The 21303-nt window shown below is 35.8% G+C and overlaps 1 protein-coding gene across 2 annotated transcripts in view; it reads left to right on the top strand.

The window, feature by feature from the left end:
* LOC113232697 overlaps window positions 1-14694 on the top strand; it is a 16577-nt gene extending 1883 nt beyond the window's left edge. The window contains exons 2-8 of one of the 2 annotated variants that reach the window (XM_026467472.1): window positions 2196-2365; window positions 4430-4533; window positions 5594-5745; window positions 8049-8123; window positions 9716-9831; window positions 12929-13219; window positions 13412-14694. In XM_026467472.1, the coding sequence (XP_026323257.1) occupies window positions 2196-2365; window positions 4430-4533; window positions 5594-5745; window positions 8049-8123; window positions 9716-9831; window positions 12929-13219; window positions 13412-14059 (1556 nt within the window). In that variant the 3' untranslated portion in view covers window positions 14060-14694. Of the gene's footprint in view, window positions 1-2195; window positions 2366-4429; window positions 4534-5593; window positions 5746-8048; window positions 8124-9715; window positions 9832-12928 lie in introns of both variants that reach the window. The other variant, XM_026467471.1, reaches the window with a different exon arrangement.
* The last annotated feature ends 6609 nt before the right edge of the window (window positions 14695-21303 follow it).

Genomic DNA, 21303 nt, shown 5'->3' with positions numbered 1-21303 from the left:
ATTTGACCTCCATCTCACCTGATGGAAAGTGACGAAGAGGTCGAAGACGTGCCTATTCACTCTCGCCTTGGAAAGGTCCAAGTTATAGCGTTCGGGGGAATAAGTCTGCAGGCAGGGAATTCCACTCCATAGCCGTTCGCCATATAATTGTGGAAGCGTAACGCTTCGTGTGAATCCGGGGAATATCCACAACATAAGGGTGGAACCCCAGCCCACGTCTAGTCCCCCGATGATGGAAAGGGGAAGGCGGAATCCAATTATGCAATTCCATCGCACGCTCTCCGTGATATATCCTGTAGAGACCTTATCGATAAGCTATAAGCCGAGATGTTTCAGGGTGACGGGCGCAGTGGCAGTGCCCCTCAGGTCTTTGTGATGTAAAGCTCTGAGTGGCACTGCAACTGTCATGGACAGGCGTGTCACTGACCACCAGGCCCATGATTATTCATCTCGTCACTTGATATCATAAAAAAAACCTGTAAGATCTAGTCAGAGTAATGTGAATGAATTTATGAATTTTCGTTTTAATTTTTTTATCCCGATTATTCCATCATATTTAGAAGGGATATTTACATAATTATTAAGGTTTCATATTCCTTATTACGTCATAAAAAACTGGAGACAAATCTTGGAGTCTGTCATTTGCCGCTCGGGAGTTTTATTCCAAACGTTTTAAATCATTAGATCCATTGGTTTTTGGAATAAAAAACATATTATTATGTCCAAAAAGTAGCCTCTATAACACTGAATAATATTTTTTCTTGAATGAAATTCCATTCTTTTGCCGTCACCATTGACTTACAATTATATGGACGTCGGGTCCGCGCTAAAAAGTGTCCGCACTTGTAAGGCGCTAAAATCGTATACAGAGCGCGACACTCCGCTTTAGTCTTCATTTGTTCGACTGACAGCGCGATACTGCGATGACATAACAATTTAAATTTCGAATAGGTTGACTTGGGACATTTTTTTCGTGGTTTTTGTATTAGACCCGTCGTCCATTTATTTGTAAGTCAATGGCCGTCACGCATTAAATAGGAAAAGTATTGTAACAAATTAAATTAGTAATAGACCACAGAATTAATGCTAATAATAATAAACAAATACGATATTACCCATGTACAGTCAAAGACGTCATTACAATTAGCAAAAAGTTATTACACAGCTTCTGCGTACTTGGATGACAAGAATCCGTAGTAGTGATCCGTTTAGTCAATCTAAGATGTTTGGAATAAATATTAAATGTATTTCAAATGTATATGACTGAAATATTTTTTATTCCCCATAAAATTACAGTTAAAATACAATACAGTAACTTAGCATAAAGATAGCAAGATAATGTGCTACAGGCGGCCTTTTTGCTATATAGCAATCTTAGGATAGAAATTTTGGATATGCAACAGGGGTGCAACCAAAGAATATCATTATAAGCGCACTACATAATATAATTATTACTTAGTGTACTTATAATTATATTCTTTTTCAATGATAAACGTTTTTTATTACATTATCAGATATAAATATCCATACAAATATTATTAATACATAACAATACATAAATATTAATATTAAATGCTTATATACTTTGAAAGGTAAAAGATAAATTAAATAATAAGTATAGGAAATAAATGAAAGGATAGTGGAGAAAAAGCCAAAACTTAGGAGTTGAGGAACTGATCTTTGACACGTTGTATGAAGGAATCAAGAGAAGGAGTACCTTGAATCGATACAGGGAGAGAATTCCACAGTCTGATCGCAGAAGCGGTAAAAGAGTTGGATTAAAAATTAGAGGTATGTTTAGTAAGAGAGTATCAGAGGAGTGAAGGGGACGGCAGAGTGTAGAAGAGTGGAAAGTAAAGCGATCTTTGAGATAAGAAGGCGTAAAGGGACAGAATAGAATTGAGTAAAGAAGGGAAAGAATATGAAGATCTCTACACTGGTGGACGGGCAGCCATTTAAGTTTTGTATATTTACAACGAGCGACCCGAGCTCATTCTTCTCAGGGGAATCTGCTTTACGAACGAGCAGTAGAGTTTCATTAATATGACGATTTGAAGTGTAATTTGCTTACCTTTGATATAAACATGATTTGAATTTGAATATAAATTGGTGTTGTCTTTGAAATAGGGTTGTCTGGCACATTATTATTTTGTTTTTGTTTTCTATTAACTGCGACTTATCCTTCTGTTTTACAGACCCGGCAAAAATAGAGCAAAAAGAGAAAAAGAAAGAACCGGAAATGGAGAAAGAGAAGCCAGATGAGAAGAAAGACAGGGAAGTGAAGTACCACGTGAGCGCCGAGGACGATGCCGTGTTAAAAGAGCTGTTGTTTGTCGATGAACAATATGCACCACTGTTAGCTTTGGTATGTACGAAATTGGATTTAATGCATTTGTATTTAAGAATCTATACTACCTCAATTGGCTTTTTTTTTAATTCCATAACAATGGAAATGTACAATCAATAACTTTGGAAAAAATATATAGTATAAAAAATATATAACACAAACTCATCGAGTATATAACCAGAAATAGAGACGAAATAAGGGCCATACATTCCTGGTAACTCCTCAGTGATACATAACTTATGAATATCAACTCTCGTTTGCACTGAAATTAGAAAGCTGAAATAGTACAGCGTCAACAAATGACCTGTGTGTACGTCTCCGTATATTCCAAAAACTATTCTGTATTTATTGTAATAAAGATAATAAATCTCTAACAATGCCGTGCAATGCTGTTTTTCAGCAAACAGCAAAACATCTAATTTCAAAATAAATGGAATCAAATTTCATCGGTAATTAAGTATTAACTGCCTCCGTGGCCGAACGGTTACCATGCCGGACTGCCACGCAGAGGTCCCAGGTTCGATTCCCGGGTCGGGAGAAATGTTTGTATGGCCTACATTTATTTCTCTCGTGAGTTTGGGTGTAATTTGTGGTTGTCTATATGTGTGTCCATGGCACCCGCGACACAGGGTTTCCCTAGTGCGGGGCTATGTTGAGTGTGTGCGTTATTTATTTTATTTATTAAACATGTAATTTTGCAATTTTCGTCCATTAGAGCCATCGAGTGTTACAGCCAGAAATAGCGACGAAATGTCATTTAATTTGTTTGAAAACTATTCTGCCATATCATTGCTGTGACAACTGCGCTCCCATTGGCCAACCCGAATTCGAAACAATTGACGGGTGTCGTCAATTGTTTCACTTCAAATCGACCAGTTAACTTGAGCTTTGCTATAATGGGCAAAAATTGCAAAATGACACATTTAATATTTGATTACCGATGAAATTTGATTCCATTTGTTTTGTAATTACATGTTTTGCTGTTTTTCCTCACACCACCGAATGGAACAGCACACTATTGTTAGAGTGATTCTCTTTATTACAATATTTTTTAAATATACGAAGACGTACACAGGTCAGTTGTTGGCGCTGTCTATATTTCAGTGCAAACGATAGTTGATATTTATAAGTGATGTATCACTGATGACTTACCAGATATATAAGACCCTTATTTCGTCTCTATTTCTGGTTATATGCTGGTCGAATGGTCGAATATTACTTATTTGACAGTAATTGTTTCTGTCGGATGGAGATCGTAAGTTGATGCCCTGATACGAACCGATCGTAGTGCGCGAACGTACTTACCCTTCAAGTAATCATCACATTAAATTGCTTGGCGGTAGAAATAGAATGAATGGATGACCTTCTTGTGAAGTTCGTCCAGGGTAGTCTGCCACCTTACCTGTTTCTGCCGCCCAGCAGTAATGCCAGCATTACTGTGTTCCGGTCTTGAAGGGTAAGGGTAAGGGTGCTGGTGAAACAGGCACATGAGTCTTGTCAACTTACGTCTCCGGGTGACGGGCACAGTGGCAGTGCCCCTCAGATCTTTGCGATTTAAAGCTCTAAGTGTCACTGCAACTATTGTGGACAGGCGTGTCGCTTACCACCAGGGCAATGACTTGTTCGTTCAGTCACGTGGTATCATACAAAAAAACCTGTAAGACCTATTCAGAGTAATAAATTATTTTTTTATATCGAATATTCCATATTTGGAAGGGATATTTACATCATTATTATGGTTTCATATTCCTCATTACGTCATAAAAAACTGTATCCAAATCTTGGAGTCTGCCATTTATCGCTCGGGAGTTTTGTTCGAAACGTTTTAAATCAAAAGTAGCCTTTATAACACTGAATAATATTTTTTCTTGAATTAAGTTGTATAATCCATTCTTTTGCCGTTACGCATTAAAGAGGAAAAATATTGTAACAAATTAAATTAGTAATAGACCACAGAATTAATGCTAAAATACATAATTATAATTAAATGCGATATTACCCATTTACAGTGAGTTCAAAAGAAAACTACTAATAATTTGATTGTAAACCTAAATACTAAACATTATATTCTATCTTTTACAGCTAGAACAGTTCTCTCCCGGCGAAGATGGCATACAGTTCAACAGAAAATTAAGAAACTTCGAAAGCAACGTCAGTACTATGTGCCCAGATGAAACTCGGCTGCAGTAAGTGTTAACAATATTTTATAGAGAAATTGAAAATGTTCCTTACACGAAATTAAGAACAAATATCAGACAACATCACTGCCGTCTATTGTCATAAGTAACGCTTTTGCATTTTGGTAACTTTCGACGCAAACTTGAGATGCCCAGGTGCTGAAATACGGCAGTGTGTAGTACGTTAAATATTGGGCATTTTCAGTGTTCTGCCGTCTTCTAACTAGAATGTGGCTAATGGACAAAATATTTTATTGAGATATCATAAAAAACCATAACCCAGTTTTAGAATATTGACATCGTTTAATGACATTTCAGCTTTGCGTCGTTAGGGTAAGTTCCGATAAGTCGCACACATTAACTAATTTTAATTGTTTTTAAAAGAGAATTTTGTGCTCTATTTTTTGCTATTTAAAACGGTAATTTGACCATTTGTCACCTAGCCGCGTTTTGGTTGGTGGACGGCAGTGTTGAAAATATTATGAAATAAATGTGAGAATGCGAAATCGAACAAAATCTTATAAGGAAAATACTTTTTAACCATATTCTCTCTCAACAGCCAATCCTCGTTCAGTTAAAATTATAATATGCTATCTCTTTCATACATCGCGCTTACATCATTCGTTATCCCTTTCAGTCGTCCTTAACGTTTCATTCCCACATAAATTACCACTTGAAATCGTGAAAAATAGTACAACACATTCGTAAGGCCTGAGATAGCCTGAAAAGAAAGATATTTGTAGCTGGTAGCTGTAAAGGTATGTAACTGGGTGACGAAATATCATAGATTTCGCATAGAACGCGCTACGGCTAAAAAGTCGTTGAAAAACCAAATACAAAGACGCGACGCAAGCACATAGAAAAATCCGTGAGGTACGCTGGTTCGTTCCGTGGCTTAGTTGGTATAGCGTCTGGCACGGTGTGCTAGAAGACGTCGGTTCGAATCCGGCCGGATCGAAGGAATTTTTTCTGAGTGTGAGTGTTGTTATAACAAACTAGTGGAGTAATTTCACATAAAAATAATTGATAATATAGTAAACTGTGTTATAAACTATTTTCTGACCTCTAGGGCAGCCTTTGCAACATTTCGTGCGGCAGCCCTGGTGAGTTCCGTAACGGCTCGCAAGCTGGCGGCCGTCGGTTCCTCGTTCACGCGACAGCAGAGGCAGCAGCTATTACGAGGAGCCTTGCTTAACATCGTCATGCAGGGAACCTTTGCAAGTAAGTGTCAGGGGACTAGTAACAGATCTAAAGGACTGATAATATCCATGGAACTCATAATTAGTCCAGAAAATAATAATACATCCAGGGGACTGCTAATAGAATGAATGAAAGCTATATATTTGCTTAAAATATGGTTTACAAAAGGTGGTATATTTGTATACATAGTAATATAGTACTCATAATTTACCGATATCGGCATTGCAAATCTATGTCATGTCAACATTTTGCCAGCTAAATAATTCTAAAGCAATTCCCATAGAGTATTAAGATACCATGATTATTAGAATAGTAAGTTATTGCCATGTCATGGAGATGTCAAAAAATATAAAACAAATATATATTTCTCAAACATGCTCGGAAATGTTTGCATTACTTTCAAAAAACGAACACGGAAAGTTTGTCATTTATGGACTATGCGACTTCCCGGCCTAGGCCTGCAAAGTAAGTAAGAAAATCCATTACTGTCCTCTTCTCTAAACTTATAATTGTACCTAATAATAATGAACTGCGTAAGAAGGCAAAAGAAAAACTCACACAGGTTTGTAATTGCGAGAATTAAAAGTACCTAGCTGTACTGCTTATTATTTTATTTTATTCAAAAAAAGTCGGTAAAATAAACTAAAATGCTTTGGTATTCTTTTCTGTCTTTTTGGCCTTTTTTCTACGTTCGTCGCGAAAATAAGTTCTAGAGGAGCGATAGTGAAAAGAAATATTTCGACCCCTCCTACGTAAAGTATCGTATGTCGAAATTGCCAAGTTTACAGGGAAGTGTTTTAAAGTTTTGAATCCACTGAAAGGAGAATAACAGGTGACTTTAGCATTTTTCAGTTTTATTCGGCAAACGGTTACTCACACAGAGTATTGTAAAATCCTACATATCGGTTAGATGATCTATTAGATTAGCTTTGTCGTGTTATGCTCATTTCAGTGAATTCAGAACTTTAAAATGCTTCCCTGTAAACTTGGCAATTTCGACATACGATACTTTACGTAGGAGGTGTCGATTTATGGATACACAATGGACGTCATCAGAATTAGAGCAGACTACTTTTAAATGTGCCTGGAAAAACGATGTCAAATACTACTTTTAATTAACATTTTTTTTTAACTTTTTTATTATACAATTGCTTCTCTTTAATCTTCTATTATTTCCTCGCATTGTTTGAGAAAGTAACTATATAAGCCTCGGCGGGAATGAGGATGGCTTGACTCATTAATATAAAGCTCGGCCTTGTAACTCACGCTCGTGTATATATATATATATATATATATGTATAGTGTATATATACATATAGTAGAATGTATAGTGTGTGTATGTATATATATATATATATATATATACTATACGTTAAGTGGTCAAATTTATTGTGATTTGTATGTAAAGTAGTCATTAATTGAATAGAATTTTTTATGTCTCGTGTCTTTATAAAAAGTTTATTATTATTCTTTACAAAATTGGATACTTCAAAGACGTACATACGAGGCAGCGGTAAGATATATATAGAGAGGTCCAAAATATTGATAATAAATTAAAGGGACCGATGATAATAGGTCCCGAAAAGCGGTATTAGATAATAAGTCCAGAAAAACTGATCATATTCTAAGGACTGATAGTAAGTGTACAAAACTGACAAAACAGGGGATTGATAGTAGGTCCAGAAAACTGACAATAGATTCAAAGGACTGATCATGTCCCAGAGGACTGAGGTCCAGGATGATAACATCTTCTACGACAGCATTAGCAAACTAATTTGTAAAGCAAACGTATCAAATATGTATGTAGTATAAGTTTATGATCATGTAAGCGTTTTTTTGTTACTGTAAGTATACATTGTTTATAAATAAGTAAATTATCCAAGGGACTGATAACATCCAGAGGAATGATAATTTCTAGGGGAATGGTAATAGATACGCGAGCTGATAATATGTATAATGTTTTCCATAGGTTCACCGTGTAACACTTGGGCATATAATAAAGTATTTATAATAATAATGTAATTTAATTTAATTTATTGTAATTGTTCGCCTTATTTCTACTAACTTAGAATTGTTACTAAGAAATTTGGACTAATTGGTCTGAGAATAAATGAATTTGAATATCCAAGGGACTGATAATATATACAGGGGTCTGAGTAAAAATAGGAGCTAGGGATTCGCTATATTTTAAGCCAAGACTGGAACTTTAAACATCCTTTCCAGTTTAGCGGGAGATAAAGGCCTTTGTAAACAACACGGTTTTTTTGTTGTTTTTAACATAACATAATGAAAATTTTATTAATAATATTTAATGTACTTTCCAGAGCTGGAGGTGCTGGAACGAGCCAACCCGTCTTTCCTGATAAACGCCGCTAACCTCATGGGCGACTATTTCGCTGGTAACGCTTTTTATAACTTGCTTTATTTGTTAAGTATTTTTAAATGACCAGCTTGGGTTGAACCCTTTCAAACTGTATTACGTTCCAACAGCACCTTCAACAATAAATTGACGTATAATTTGAAGAGTAAAATTTTTGGATAACGAATTTCTAGATTCAGAACTAATTTCTAGTACAGAACTTTTTTCCTTTTTTTTATAATGTCGGGGACGAACAGTAAGCGACACGCCTGTCCGTAACAGTTGCAGTGCCATTCAGAGCTATGGATAAAATTTTGTACAGACGAAGGATAGCGACTCCAAAGACTGTAAATAGGTAGTCGTATTGTAACTTCGTTTTGTTCACAACACAACAATTATGAATTTTGCAAATAGCAAGTCTTTGTTTTTTTTTTTTCATTCTTCCATGGATTATACAACTCGAACTAAAATGTTGTAAAACGCAAACACGCATAATGCATGAATTGCAAAAAAATTACAAAATTTTTGTGCAGAAGCTATTAAAATCAATTATAAGAAATTAACAATAATGAGTTTTTAAGTACTATGTGGATGAATTGCAATTAAATTACCGTTAAGATAACATTTTAAGCGAATGTTTTAATTTTGAACTTAAGAAACCTCCTTGCTTGAACTTGAACCTGACCTGTTTAAGGAAGTGTGTCGTGCTCATTTACTTACAATTATATGGACGTCGGGTCCGCGCTAAAAAGTGTCCGAACTTATAGGGCGTTAAAATCGTATACAGAGCGTCATTCACGCTCTAGTCTTCGTTTGTTCGACTGACAGCGAAGCAAGCAAAATTAGACAGTACTGCGATGACATTACAATTTAAATTCAATGTTTTAGCTTTTTCATATTCCTTGACATGTCAAATTTAAATAGGTTGACTTGGGACATTTTTTTCGTGGTTTTTGCATTAGACCCGTCGTCCATTTATTTGTAAGTCAATAGTCGTGCTACAAATTTAAAAAAAATCCAACTTCAAAAATCATTCAATAGTTTGCCACCCTTGGAAATGGAATATTTTCTTGAATTTTCAATGGGACCACTCCTTCCTTATCTTTACCTTCATTTCATCAAAAAAATAATCATTAAAATCGGTTGACAAATGGAGTTATCGCGTAACATACATACAAAAAAAAACAACTTGAGAACCTCCTTTTTTTTTAACGTCGGTTAAAAAGGCCCGCGGGTTTTATTTGGGGCATTATAGTCAAGTTAGCCACCATGCAAACATACGGACCCCTCCTACGTAAAGTATCGTATGTCGAAATTGCCAAGTTTACAGGGAAGCGTTTTAAAGTTCTCCGTTTTATTCGGCAAAGCTCGTTACTCAAATAGAGTGATCATCTAACACATCCTGTAACCGATATCTAGGATTTTATAATACTCTATGTGAGTAGCGAGCTTTATCGAATAAAACTGAGAAATGCTAAAGTCACGTGTCGTGCTTATTTCAGTGAATTCAGAATATTTAAAAGGCTCCTCTGTAAACTTGGCAATTTCGACATACGATACTTTACGTCGGAGGGGTCGATACTATTTACGAGCAGGCGTGATAAAACAATTATTTACGTATTACTTTTTCAGAGGCTCGTCTCTGCAACGGGAACAAAGTCCACATTCTGGCGAGTCCGTTGCTTCAATACATGCGTGCGTTGTTGACAAGTGATGATATAAGAGCCCATCGCAGCCTTGCTACACAGGTAAGATTCCCTCGTCTCTGTCAAATCCAATTATTGGAACTAAATCATACTAAACTCAAACTAGAATGATCTTTGTAACACTTCATTTGTTGCCTTATTTTCTCAAACTCGTATCTTAAAGCACAAAATTACTGGAATGCAAAAAAATGGATTGTGTATACAAATTTTGGAGCAGGAGAATGTTGATCGTGGAGAGACAAAGTCGCGAACCAAAGGATGCTGCAACGTGTTGATCGAAAACGAGAAGTGTTGAATAACATCAAAAGAAGGAAACTGGAGTATCTAGGTCATATACTGAGAAACCCAAATAACGACCTATTACAATTGAAAGGGTTGTAACCCTAACGAGCCGTGACCAAGTTCACGGCAATAAAATAAGAAAACTGCAGCGTTTTGACGCATTAGGCCAGAAACGCAAAATGCCAAACGGCCAGAATGTCAGATTCGCGGAATGCCAAATGTCACTCTCAGGAATAGGCCTTCTTCCTGACGCAGGACAATGGTCTCTGAGTAGGCAGGTTTATGTTAGTAATACCTAATTGAAGCTGTAAGTTAGCAAGTTTCTTTATGACAGAAAGATCAGTTATTTAGTAGTTAGTGGAAACTACATTTTGTTTTTAACAAATTAATAAAACATCAGAATAATTCATTATAATCATTATTTCAGCCGAATGACGTCCACTGTGACGGTGTGACCTCCTTACACCGTCATCTCAGCTCTTTATATCGCCTCTCTCCTCTTGTATCTTATCATTTTTTTCATTTAATTGTATTTTAATTTTAAATTTGAATTGTTCCATCTTCCTTCACTTTCTCATTTTGTTTTCGTACCACGGTCACTCCCAGCTCGACCGCCACAACAGTCAGAGCTGTTAATAAGCTAATCCTGTGTAATAATTTATAAGTCTACACCCTTCATGTATCTATTTCTGTAATTCAGTTTCTCGGCCCATTTAGGAGTAAGTGCCTTAATAATAAAGTGTAGAGAGTGTTTTCTACTGTTATACCTGTTTTTTTACATTTACCTTTATATTGTTACAGCCTTTCTTTAAAGTTTACTTCTTTAATAAATTTTGTGGACCGGAAGTTTCCTATTTCATTGCCATGAACCTGTTCACGGCTACTTAGGATTACAACCCTTTCACCACTTTACTTGACGACCACTGGACATTAGTTCGTGCGTCAGCAGGAGGATGAATGCCCGTTCTTGTCAGTGACATTTGGCATTTTGAGAATCTGACATTCATTCATTGATGTATAGATGTGCGAAGATTTTTGTATTAAATTAAAGGCATAGAAAATGCAACACATAATAAATAAATAAATAATTCAAATGCAATTTCAGTAGATATTTTAAACAATTTCGAAAAACATTCTATCATTAATTTATAGGTTTTAAGAAAGTAATGCTAATGATACTGACATTAATTCATTGCTTATGATCGAAATTCATACTTTAAGAATGAATACCGGAACTATACAGGGTATATATTTGAGACGGGGCAGCAAGGCCAGCTACCTTAAACCATTTAAACCATTTATTTGCCACACACAGTTATACGTACAGAACATAATAATATAACAATATTGTGGGAACAACAACAGTGCGTGGAAGGAACAGGCTCAGTATAATCCTTGTGGCTGTATGCCTCACGGTACTGATTTGCAACCTGACCTTGTTGACACATCGTTTTTCAACATAATCCGAATTCAACGATACCATCTACACGATAAACATCGAATACTAATAATTATATCGGTTGAATTCATTAATAACATTTAGTAGATTAATTTAAAAAAAATGGTGTGACTATGACTATGTACGACTAAATTACATGTAATGAACAATAATAATATTATTAAAAATATATATATAAACCAGACAATATTCTCAGTTACACTTACGCTGGCTCTGTCTCTAAACTAATAAGAAGAAGGAAAAAAAACAGTTAACTTCACATAAATTAAAATAACATACCCTTAATCGTTGTAGTTACAGGAAAACGGTTCTACGGTAAACGGTTTTTTGCGATTTCTGACATTTCGAGTACTCTTACCTCAGTTGGTCCCATAGAGACTTGATCCTCACCAGAGACCGTATCGAATGGCATAAAAAAAAGTTTTGTAAAAATTGCCTTTTATCTTGCTGACTGTACCAATTACCATCAAAATATCGTCAAAATTCATGGATAGTCTTCTAGAGTCATACATACATTTATTCATTGAATTATCGAATTTTTTTTACCGATTGTATTAATAATTATAACGAACTTTTTCTCGTGAATTTGCGTGTGATTTGTCATACAGAGTTTCCCTAGTGTTAGTGGAATGATTTCACAAATAAAAAAATGGTAGTAAACTATCACGAATCATAATATTCAAGAAAATCAATGTTAATAATGTTTCTCCGTACCATCAGTTTGGGATCCAGTATTTCCTCTGATAAAAAATCCCAAACAGACATAAGACTTACAGTACTGATTAATATGTTTTAATTTGTTCTAATTTCCGTTATTAATTAATAATAAATTTGACTTAATAGAAATTCATATTCATATAATCCCAGTACAGAGCACTAAAAAAACAGACCTCAAAAGTACGTGGAATTTCGTCTATTTGCTAAGTTTTATTGAAATATCCTCTAGTTCGCCACTGTACAGGACTTGACACTGGAGATAATAAAAATCGGTTCTCACTACTCAAAGTATATCGAGAGAAAAACGCCTTGAATTGGAGAAATAGCAAATCAACCACTAAAATAATTGCTCCGAAATTAAAGTATAGGCGCTATTTATAAAAATGAATCTTCATGCGTGAACAGCCAGCCCTTAGAGGTGGATGATTTTCTTCAAAATGAAATGGGATCACTATGGAAGTACTCCCTTTCCAACAAAAAAAAAGAATAGTGAAAATTAGTTACAAAAATAGCTATTTGATAATAAATACCCGACCACGCTGTCTTGTATCGCGATTGGCACTGTTCTCGAGTTATTGGGCCATGTTTTGGGTTAGTTTGAATTTGATACATGGTTACACATACCAAAACATAATAATCACTACAGTAATAATAAACCCAAGTGTTTCTCCTCTTCCGCAGTTAATGCAAAACGGCCGAGAACTACTCTCGGTGCTGGCTCAGGAACTGGACGACCTTTCAATCTCAATCCGTCTCCGGCTCCTCGCACCACCACCAGTCAGCATCATCTGGCTCCTTCTCTCCGCCGACTTGTGCCTCAACAAATTCCTACCCCTACCGAACACACTGCAACAATTCTACGCCTCGCATTTGGAACTGACATCGGACGAAAACTACAGCGAAGTAAGCTACGGTTCGTGGAAGAAAGAAAAAGACGGATACAGGTCTGACAGCTCAGATCTAGCCGAAAAGGTCAGTCAGAATATGTCTCAAATTAGCCTTAATCACGAGGAGGATGCTAAACCTAAGTTAAGACCTATATTAGGTGCCGGAGCAGGTTTATTAAGACAGGAACAAGCTTTGTCGGTTAGTCAGGATAATTTTGATACATGGACGTCTAAAAGTAGTTTAACTAAACGGTATGATTTAAATTCATGGCGACAGGAAGAGAAGCTCAAGGAAGAAGAATTGCTAATGAACACACCCATACAAAATTTCTCATCTGTGCCAGAATTCCAACGGTTTAACAATTATCCACAAGAGAACTTCGTTAACTATCTCCAACAGGGTGATGGGGCGTACATTCAAAACCAGTATACAAATAACCAGAACTTCACATCTCAAGGTGATTTCGTGCCTCAATATCAGGAACGGTTTGAGAAACCGTTCACACCATTACCACAAGAAAAGGAACCGGAAACCCAGTTTCAAACAACACAGTTTCAGAATGAAAGACCGTTGCCGGAACGGGTGAACAATGAAATTCAAAAGAGTCGTAGACCTGTTGAAAATTGGAGAAAAGAAAAAGGTGATGCCAACGAAGACCCGAATAGGAATAGATCTAAAAACTGGACAAGACAACGTTCCAAAGACAACATAGAAGAGGATGAGGAAAAAAAAGACGGTGAGAAATTCAAATCCCGGTCATCAAGACCGTTGAACCGGGTCAACCGAAGAAACAGTGCGGACACTGACTCGGGCACCAATGGGGGCAACTCCAAGACGCCTCCACGCAGACATGTAACAGAAGTTCCACGTAACCATAAATACTGGGACCACGATGACCGATGTGACAAAGACTACAATAGTTAGTAGACTTAGTTTTCTTTCCTCCTTATAGTGCTAATTAGTAACTGTTTGTTTAAGAGATGCTGGTGTTTTAAGATTTTCTTAATAAAGATTGTTTATTACAGCGTTCTTAGATATTTTGGTCCACACAGCTTCAAAATTAACGGACCATTAAAATGTTTCCTTTATCTGAATTTACGGTAGTTGACTTACCCATTGTTTGAGTTATATAAACCAGAAACTTCAAATTTCAATGCTAAGTGAATTACGTAAGGTATAAATTTGCAACAAAAGATACATAAAACATTGTATACGTTTAAATTGTGGCCTATAATTAAAAAATGCACCAATATGGTTGATTTTCAAACCACATTGACTGTACCACAATATCAGCTTTTAATGTACAATGAGTTAGCGTGCTTAACTTGCTTTGTGTCGCACAAAACACAAGAATCCTTTTTAATTATCACCTTGGCAAAACTGCAGTTTAGTCGCTGCAGAGGTCCTTGTGAGAGTTCGTCCAAGGAACTACAGGTGAAATGACTGACACGTAGGACTTGTCAACTTACGTCTCAGGGTGACGGGCACAGTGGCAGTGCCATCTTTGCGATTTAAAGCTCTGAGTGGCACTGCAACTGTTATGGACAGGCGTGTAGCTTACCATCAGACGCACGACTTGTTCGTCCCGTCTATATTATAAAAAAAACTGCAAAAGATTCTGATACGGTAAGCCGCACTTAAAGATATGCAACGTGTCAAAATTTTAAATTGAACCTTACGTACTTAACGTGTGGCAGATTGTATTCTATAAGAATAACTAACGCTTTAAAAAAAAGAAATCTTTATAAAGTAAAAACTTAACACAGCCAGCTTAATTATGGACTTAAAATTTAGAATAAATTAGTATAATTACAATTAAAATGTTAGAAAAATATCCTTTACGAGAGGATGACTATAGCAAAATTATATGTGCAATAGAATAACACGTTTCTTACTCTTTGTAACTCCTTAAAAAAAACCGTATCGGTATAGGCGTATCGGTAAAGTGCATAATTGATCACGAAACGCGTAATATTACAGTACCTCGAAAAGTAATGTAATATTACATTACATTCCCGTAAACGTAATATTACATTGTGGTATCACCGTTACACACAACATTACACAGACTAAAAATGAGGCTTATTCACAAAGTAACTTAGTGAACTACGAATGCGTTATAAGTATTGCCAAGGCATTGCTTATCACTCTAGTGTTGCCAGGGCCCTTGAATCGAAAATTACGTTTCGTACCTAAAAAGTTCCATTTTTGCTACTAAAGGTACATTTTCGTTTTTTAATCAATGTATGCAACTGTACAAGGTTTACGTAATTTAAAAAATAAATTGTCGGGGTTCAATTTGTTTACGCCTTTTCTGAGTTAATTAATTGTCCAATTTGGATGCGTGGTTGAATTAAAAAATGCCATCGGTTTTAAAAGTTGAAAAAGCTACTTACATATTACACGAGAGAGGATATTACATTACAGTGACAGGACATTACATCACTCACATTACAGTGCTCCGTGCTTGTTTTGCTAGTAATACTACATCACTCTAAAGATAAATATTACGCAGTGTAAATGAATTATTATAATTCTTAAATAACGCAAACAGCAATATAGATTATTCACTATTAAAATAATTTATGTAACCTTCATATTTTAACTAAAATAAATAATATCGTACTCTTTATGGAATAAAAATTTTTTTTTTTTCATTCATTAATAATCGTAATTATGAAATGTAATTTAATATAAAAATGAAATTTAATATTAAATCGGTATTGTGTCGGGTGATATTATGAGTGATGTTTTATTTTCCAAAGTGATATGTCACATTACAATGTCGCGTGATATCACAATTGTAATATTACTTACATTACTTACACATTTCTACTAGCAAATCGTCGCCTTCTCAAACTCGTATCTTAAAGCACAATGTTACTGAAATGCAAAAAATGGATTGTATATACTAATTTGGCAGCCCGATTTCGCATTAGATTTCCTTCATATTCACATACTGACCTTACCTATGAAGTAACTCATCCAAATTACACTCTTTATAAGATATGAGTTTGAGACAGTAAGGCATCAAAATATTTAGATGTTAATAGTTTTTGCAGTCTATTTCGGACATTAATGGGCTTTAACCTAATTTACACCCGGCGTTAAAACAAAGCTCCGGGTTAAAACCCGCTTGCCCATCTCTGGTTACCATTTTTGAGCTGAAGGGAAATTGTTAGATTTAGGTATCGGTTACCGGGTATAAACGTTGTAAATTCTCACCTATTTTCATGTCACTTATGTTCAATTTAGCACGCGCCGAAACGCCTATAACCGTCGCATTTTCGCAGTTATGTTTAATCCCTGGAATGATGACGTCATAAGTACGCCAATGTGCGTTATATTACCACGCATAGGGTTAAATGTAATTTGTCTCATTTTTACATGGTGTTCAAAAAATGCACCTTATATTAATGAAATCATTTTACAAATTTAGAAATACTACATCCTTGGACTTAAAATATATCGACCCCTCCCACGTAAAGTGTCGTATGTCAAAATTGCCAAGTTTACAGGGGAGCCTTTTAAAGTTCTGAATTCACTGAAATAAGCATGTGACTTTAGATTTCTCACTTTTATTCGGCAAATCTCGTTACACACGTTGATTATCATAAAATCCTAGATATCGGTTAGATGATCTATTAGATGATCACTCTATGTAAGTAACAGGCTTTGCCGAATGAAACGGAGAACTTTAAAACACTCCCCTGTAAACTTGGCAATTTCGACATACGATACTTTACGTAGGAGGCGTCGTATATTTGCCTTTGACTTAAAATAAAATTGCTAAAGCTCCAGAAAACCATATTCCTAAACTCATATTGATGTATTTGACATTGATGCAATCAAATAACACAAATATTCCATAACAGGCGGATGACGTGATCCGCCTCAGAAATAGAGAAAATAAATTTTATGATTATTTAAAAAAATTCATTCGATTTCTTTGTTTTCATTTCATACTTATATGATAATGAGCCGAAACCCCCCGCCTACCAACTAAATAAAAAAAATAGTTTTAGTTTTAACGATATTAATCTACCTTAAGCTATTGCTGTACCATTCTAAAAACACCCTATAATACAAAATGGTATTCCAACAGTATCGATGGTTTAAATATCGATAGATGACCTCGAAAACTAGTAACAATGCCGATATTATCGATGTGCACCTAGTGGTAACTCACATGCCTACCCAAAATAGTTGCCGTAACACTCTTTGAGCTTTAAAATTAGACATAAAGTTGACAAGTACCCTGTGCCTTAATTTCACCAATCCTTTCCGAAACGCTATAATGCTCACACATCGAGTTATAATCAGAAATAGAGATAAACTTCATTTCATTTGTTTGAAAACTATTCTGCCATATCATTACTGTGACAACTGTGCTCCGATTGGACAGCCCGAGTTCGAAACAATTGACGGGTGTCGTCAATTGTTTCACTTCAAGTCGACCAGTTAGCTTGAGCTATAATGGACAAGAATTACATATTTAATATTTAATTACCGATAAAGAACAATGGCGAATTAATTAATACAGTGAATAGCGACATCTCTCGCCAGGACTGGTAGCTGTAAAGGTACTAACTGGGTGATAAATCTGTAATAGATTTCTCATAGATGGCGCTACGACTAAAAAGTCGTTGAAAGACCACGTACAAAGACACGACGCAAGCACATAGAAAAATTCGTGAGGTCCGTTGGTTCGTTCCGTGGCTTAGTTGGTATAGCGTCTGGCACGGTATGCAAGAAGACGTCGGTTCGAATCCGACCGGATCGAAGGAATTTTTTCTGAGTGTTCGATCTTTGTATTAATAATTATAACAAACTAGTGGAGTAATTTCACAAAAAATAATTGAATATCAATTCAATAAAAATTTTATTAACAATGGCGAAATCATAGTTCAAAGAATTCGTTAGCGCATCAAATGTCTTAATTACAAGTTTGAATAAAATAAATTAATTAGGTTTTTCAAATTATAATAGCGGCCTATCTAACGGTCGTCTTCTAGAACTCTACTCAATGCTCAAGTCAGGATTTGAGTATGGTTTAAAGCACTCGAAATCATACTCGAGTCCCTGCCATTAGGGTCGTATTTCCAGTGCTTGTGTTTCAATTGCAATCCTGACTTGAGCATTGAGTAGAGTTCTAGAATACGACCCTAAGTCTGGACATAAAATCATATTTAAAAGAAACTCTAATGACTAATTAGTATGTAACCGGATCGATATATGCAACTACCAGTTTGTTAGTTTTTTTAACGTTGAGCGACATCTAGACGCCAAAGAACGAATTTCAGTATCTACGTATGGATATGGCCCACATTTAATTCACGTAATATCAAATGTACTGATTCGACCGATTTATAATAACCTAATAAAATACTAACTACTACATTACAGAAAATAAAGTCGATAATTTCTCCAAAATGCTTCGCGAGAAAATGATAAAACTGACAAAAAGTTCCCAAAATCAGGGATAGATGGCTCGTTTCGTATAAAAATAATTTGTGTCCGAGTTACCAGTGCAATAGTCTGTGATATGTTATTAATTAACTCAGTTTTTTGTTGTGGCTTCACTTCATGCCTTTTGATCATAATAGTATACAGAGTAATTTCTTCTGACTCTCACAAACCCACGCCACCATTTATTATCTATTAACTCTGTTTAAGGTTTCTGTAATTTATTTTAATATAATAATACACCGAATATATTTTATTCAATTACGTAACTCATGACCTCTACAACTTCAAACTGGAATATCTTTAATTCCTGTCTTGTCAGAATAGTAAACCCAAAACAAATTTTTTTCAGGAATTTCAATTCTATATTTTCACATGTTTTTCATAGACAGACGCATACAAATTACGTCAACAAAAATTTATGTGGGAGTTTGCCATTGTCCTTTGATTCTGTTTGTTTTGTAATTAGATCTTTTGGTGTTTTTCCCCATGCCACTGAATGGAACAGCAAGCCCTTGTTAGAGATGTTATCTTTATTACAATAAATACAGTATATTTTTGGAATATACGGAGACCAGAGTTACCAGGAATGTATAACCCTTATGTCGTCTCTATTTCTGGTTATATACTCGATGTGCTCATATTACTGCTTGTACTTGTTACTAGTTTTCCGAAGCACAAAATATCGATACGCTATCGATATTTGCAAACAACACTAGTACAAAATGTGTTCTTAACCTTAGTCTGAAAAGATTACTAGATAGATGCCTTGTTTAAAGTGTCTTAGTGAAATAACTGAATTAAGTAACTCGCCTTTGCATTAAAAATACTGTCACACCTTTGACACGGGACTACAGTTCGCGTCTTTCGACTCATCCTAAAAACAAAGTCCGATGTGATTATAAAAGAGAATAAGTACGCTACGAGAATAATTTCGTTATTCAAACTAAGGCCTATGTAAAGGTGTTATGATAATTTATTATATATTTCGTTTCGGAAATATAAAATCGAACAACTGTCGATCTGACATCCACAGCGAAGAAGAACGAACGAAATGTACTATATAGATTTTAAGACTTTCGTGGTTATTCACTAAATGATTATCACCACTTTTCAGAAGTCATACCGTGGTTTCTTACCACGGTATGACTTCTTTTTATTTTCCCGATATTTCGGAACGGTTGCACGCTCCATGGTCACGGGTTGACTGGACGGCGGCAGATGACAGCTTTATGAGCAGACATATCTGTCTACCCTCTTGCGCTGTCGACGACTACCTTCATCGCGATTTGTTGTGGCGTTACCATTGTCAGTCACTTTTTTCACACAAACCACACTCACTGTATCCACACACGAAACTGAACTCGAGGTGTTTTTGTTTTTATTACTGCACGCACTAAGGACCGGATTCCATGCACTGGACAGTTTAAAACCATCATCACGGTTAAATGTTGTGTACTTGTGATCTCGATGGCTTCTCGTACCAACCGTGGTATGTAGTGACGTTCTGTCGAGAGTACCTGGGGGCTATGCAACTCGATCCAGTGGTTAGTGTCAGTCTGTGTGAGATGTTGTGCTATAGCCGACTTCTGTGCATCATTGTTTTTTACTGCTCGGATGTGTTCCTTCATACGATCGACAATTGTTCGTTTAGTCTGACCGATATACGAGCTCCCACAACTGCAGTGCAGAAATGTACTATGTCCTGAGAACAAGTGTTCTTGCACATAGATCTTTGTTCTACGTATGAGTCGGTAGATGATGTCACCGTTACCTTCACAAATTCATCTGAACAAGCCGAAATCGATGTTAAAGCGAAAGGCTTTGAAGTAGGTGACGTAGACGCGGGGAAATTCACTGCATGTTATTTAAACCAGCACGGGATCTATGATTTTTTAGAACCGGGGCAGAAATTTGATAGTGGCGCCCCCTGTCTCCACCGTTTGAGATAAATTGTTTAAAAAACTAAGAAATATACGCACGCTCATCACTATTGGCAACAACAGATTTTTTCTATTCTGTTCGTCACCACCTGGTGGGTTTTTTTCCCCATTTGTCGCCAGTGGGAGCGAAGCCAGTGGTGACGACTGGGAGTAAGGGAAATAATCTCTACTAAAAAAACCGACCTCAAAAGTTCGTGCAATTACATCCATTCGCCAGGTTTTATTGAAATCGGTTATCGGAAAGTACGCGAAGCTGGATTCATCCCCTAGTTTACTCTTACAGGTGGTACATTTTCTTCAAATGAAGTAACCTCTGTCCAACAAAAAAAGAATCCTCAACATCGGTTCACAGATGCCAAAAAACAGTCGAATTGAGAACCTCCTCCTTTTTTTCAAGTCGGTTAAAAATGAAAATTTTGCGGAACTTTGTGATATTCTTTTGTCTACGAATTAAAAAAAACAAGTTAAATTTGTATTTTTTTAATATCGATAAAGCCTTTTTCCGTGTGGTCGAATTACGACTTCCGTAAAATTCTCGTACAATCTCGGAAATTCCCGCTGCTCGTCGTATCGTATCTAAAGCCTGTTCCAATCCAGTTTCAACAAAAAGTAAACAAACCTGTTTAGTTAAAATTCTAAAGCAATCACTCAATAAATCGAACAAGTAAGAAAGAAAGAAAGAAAGAAAAGTAATTTATTCAGCACAATACACGTGGAGTACAATATTAATAATTAGTATTAAAAGTGTATTATTGCAAC

The sequence above is a fragment of the Hyposmocoma kahamanoa genome, unplaced genomic scaffold (assembly GCF_003589595.1).
Source record: "Hyposmocoma kahamanoa isolate Upper Pololo Valley unplaced genomic scaffold, ASM358959v1 77, whole genome shotgun sequence".
Lineage (NCBI taxonomy): Eukaryota > Metazoa > Arthropoda > Insecta > Lepidoptera > Cosmopterigidae > Hyposmocoma > Hyposmocoma kahamanoa.
The sequence above is the reverse complement of the archived record's forward strand: the minus strand, read 5'-3'. Positions and strand labels throughout refer to the sequence as shown.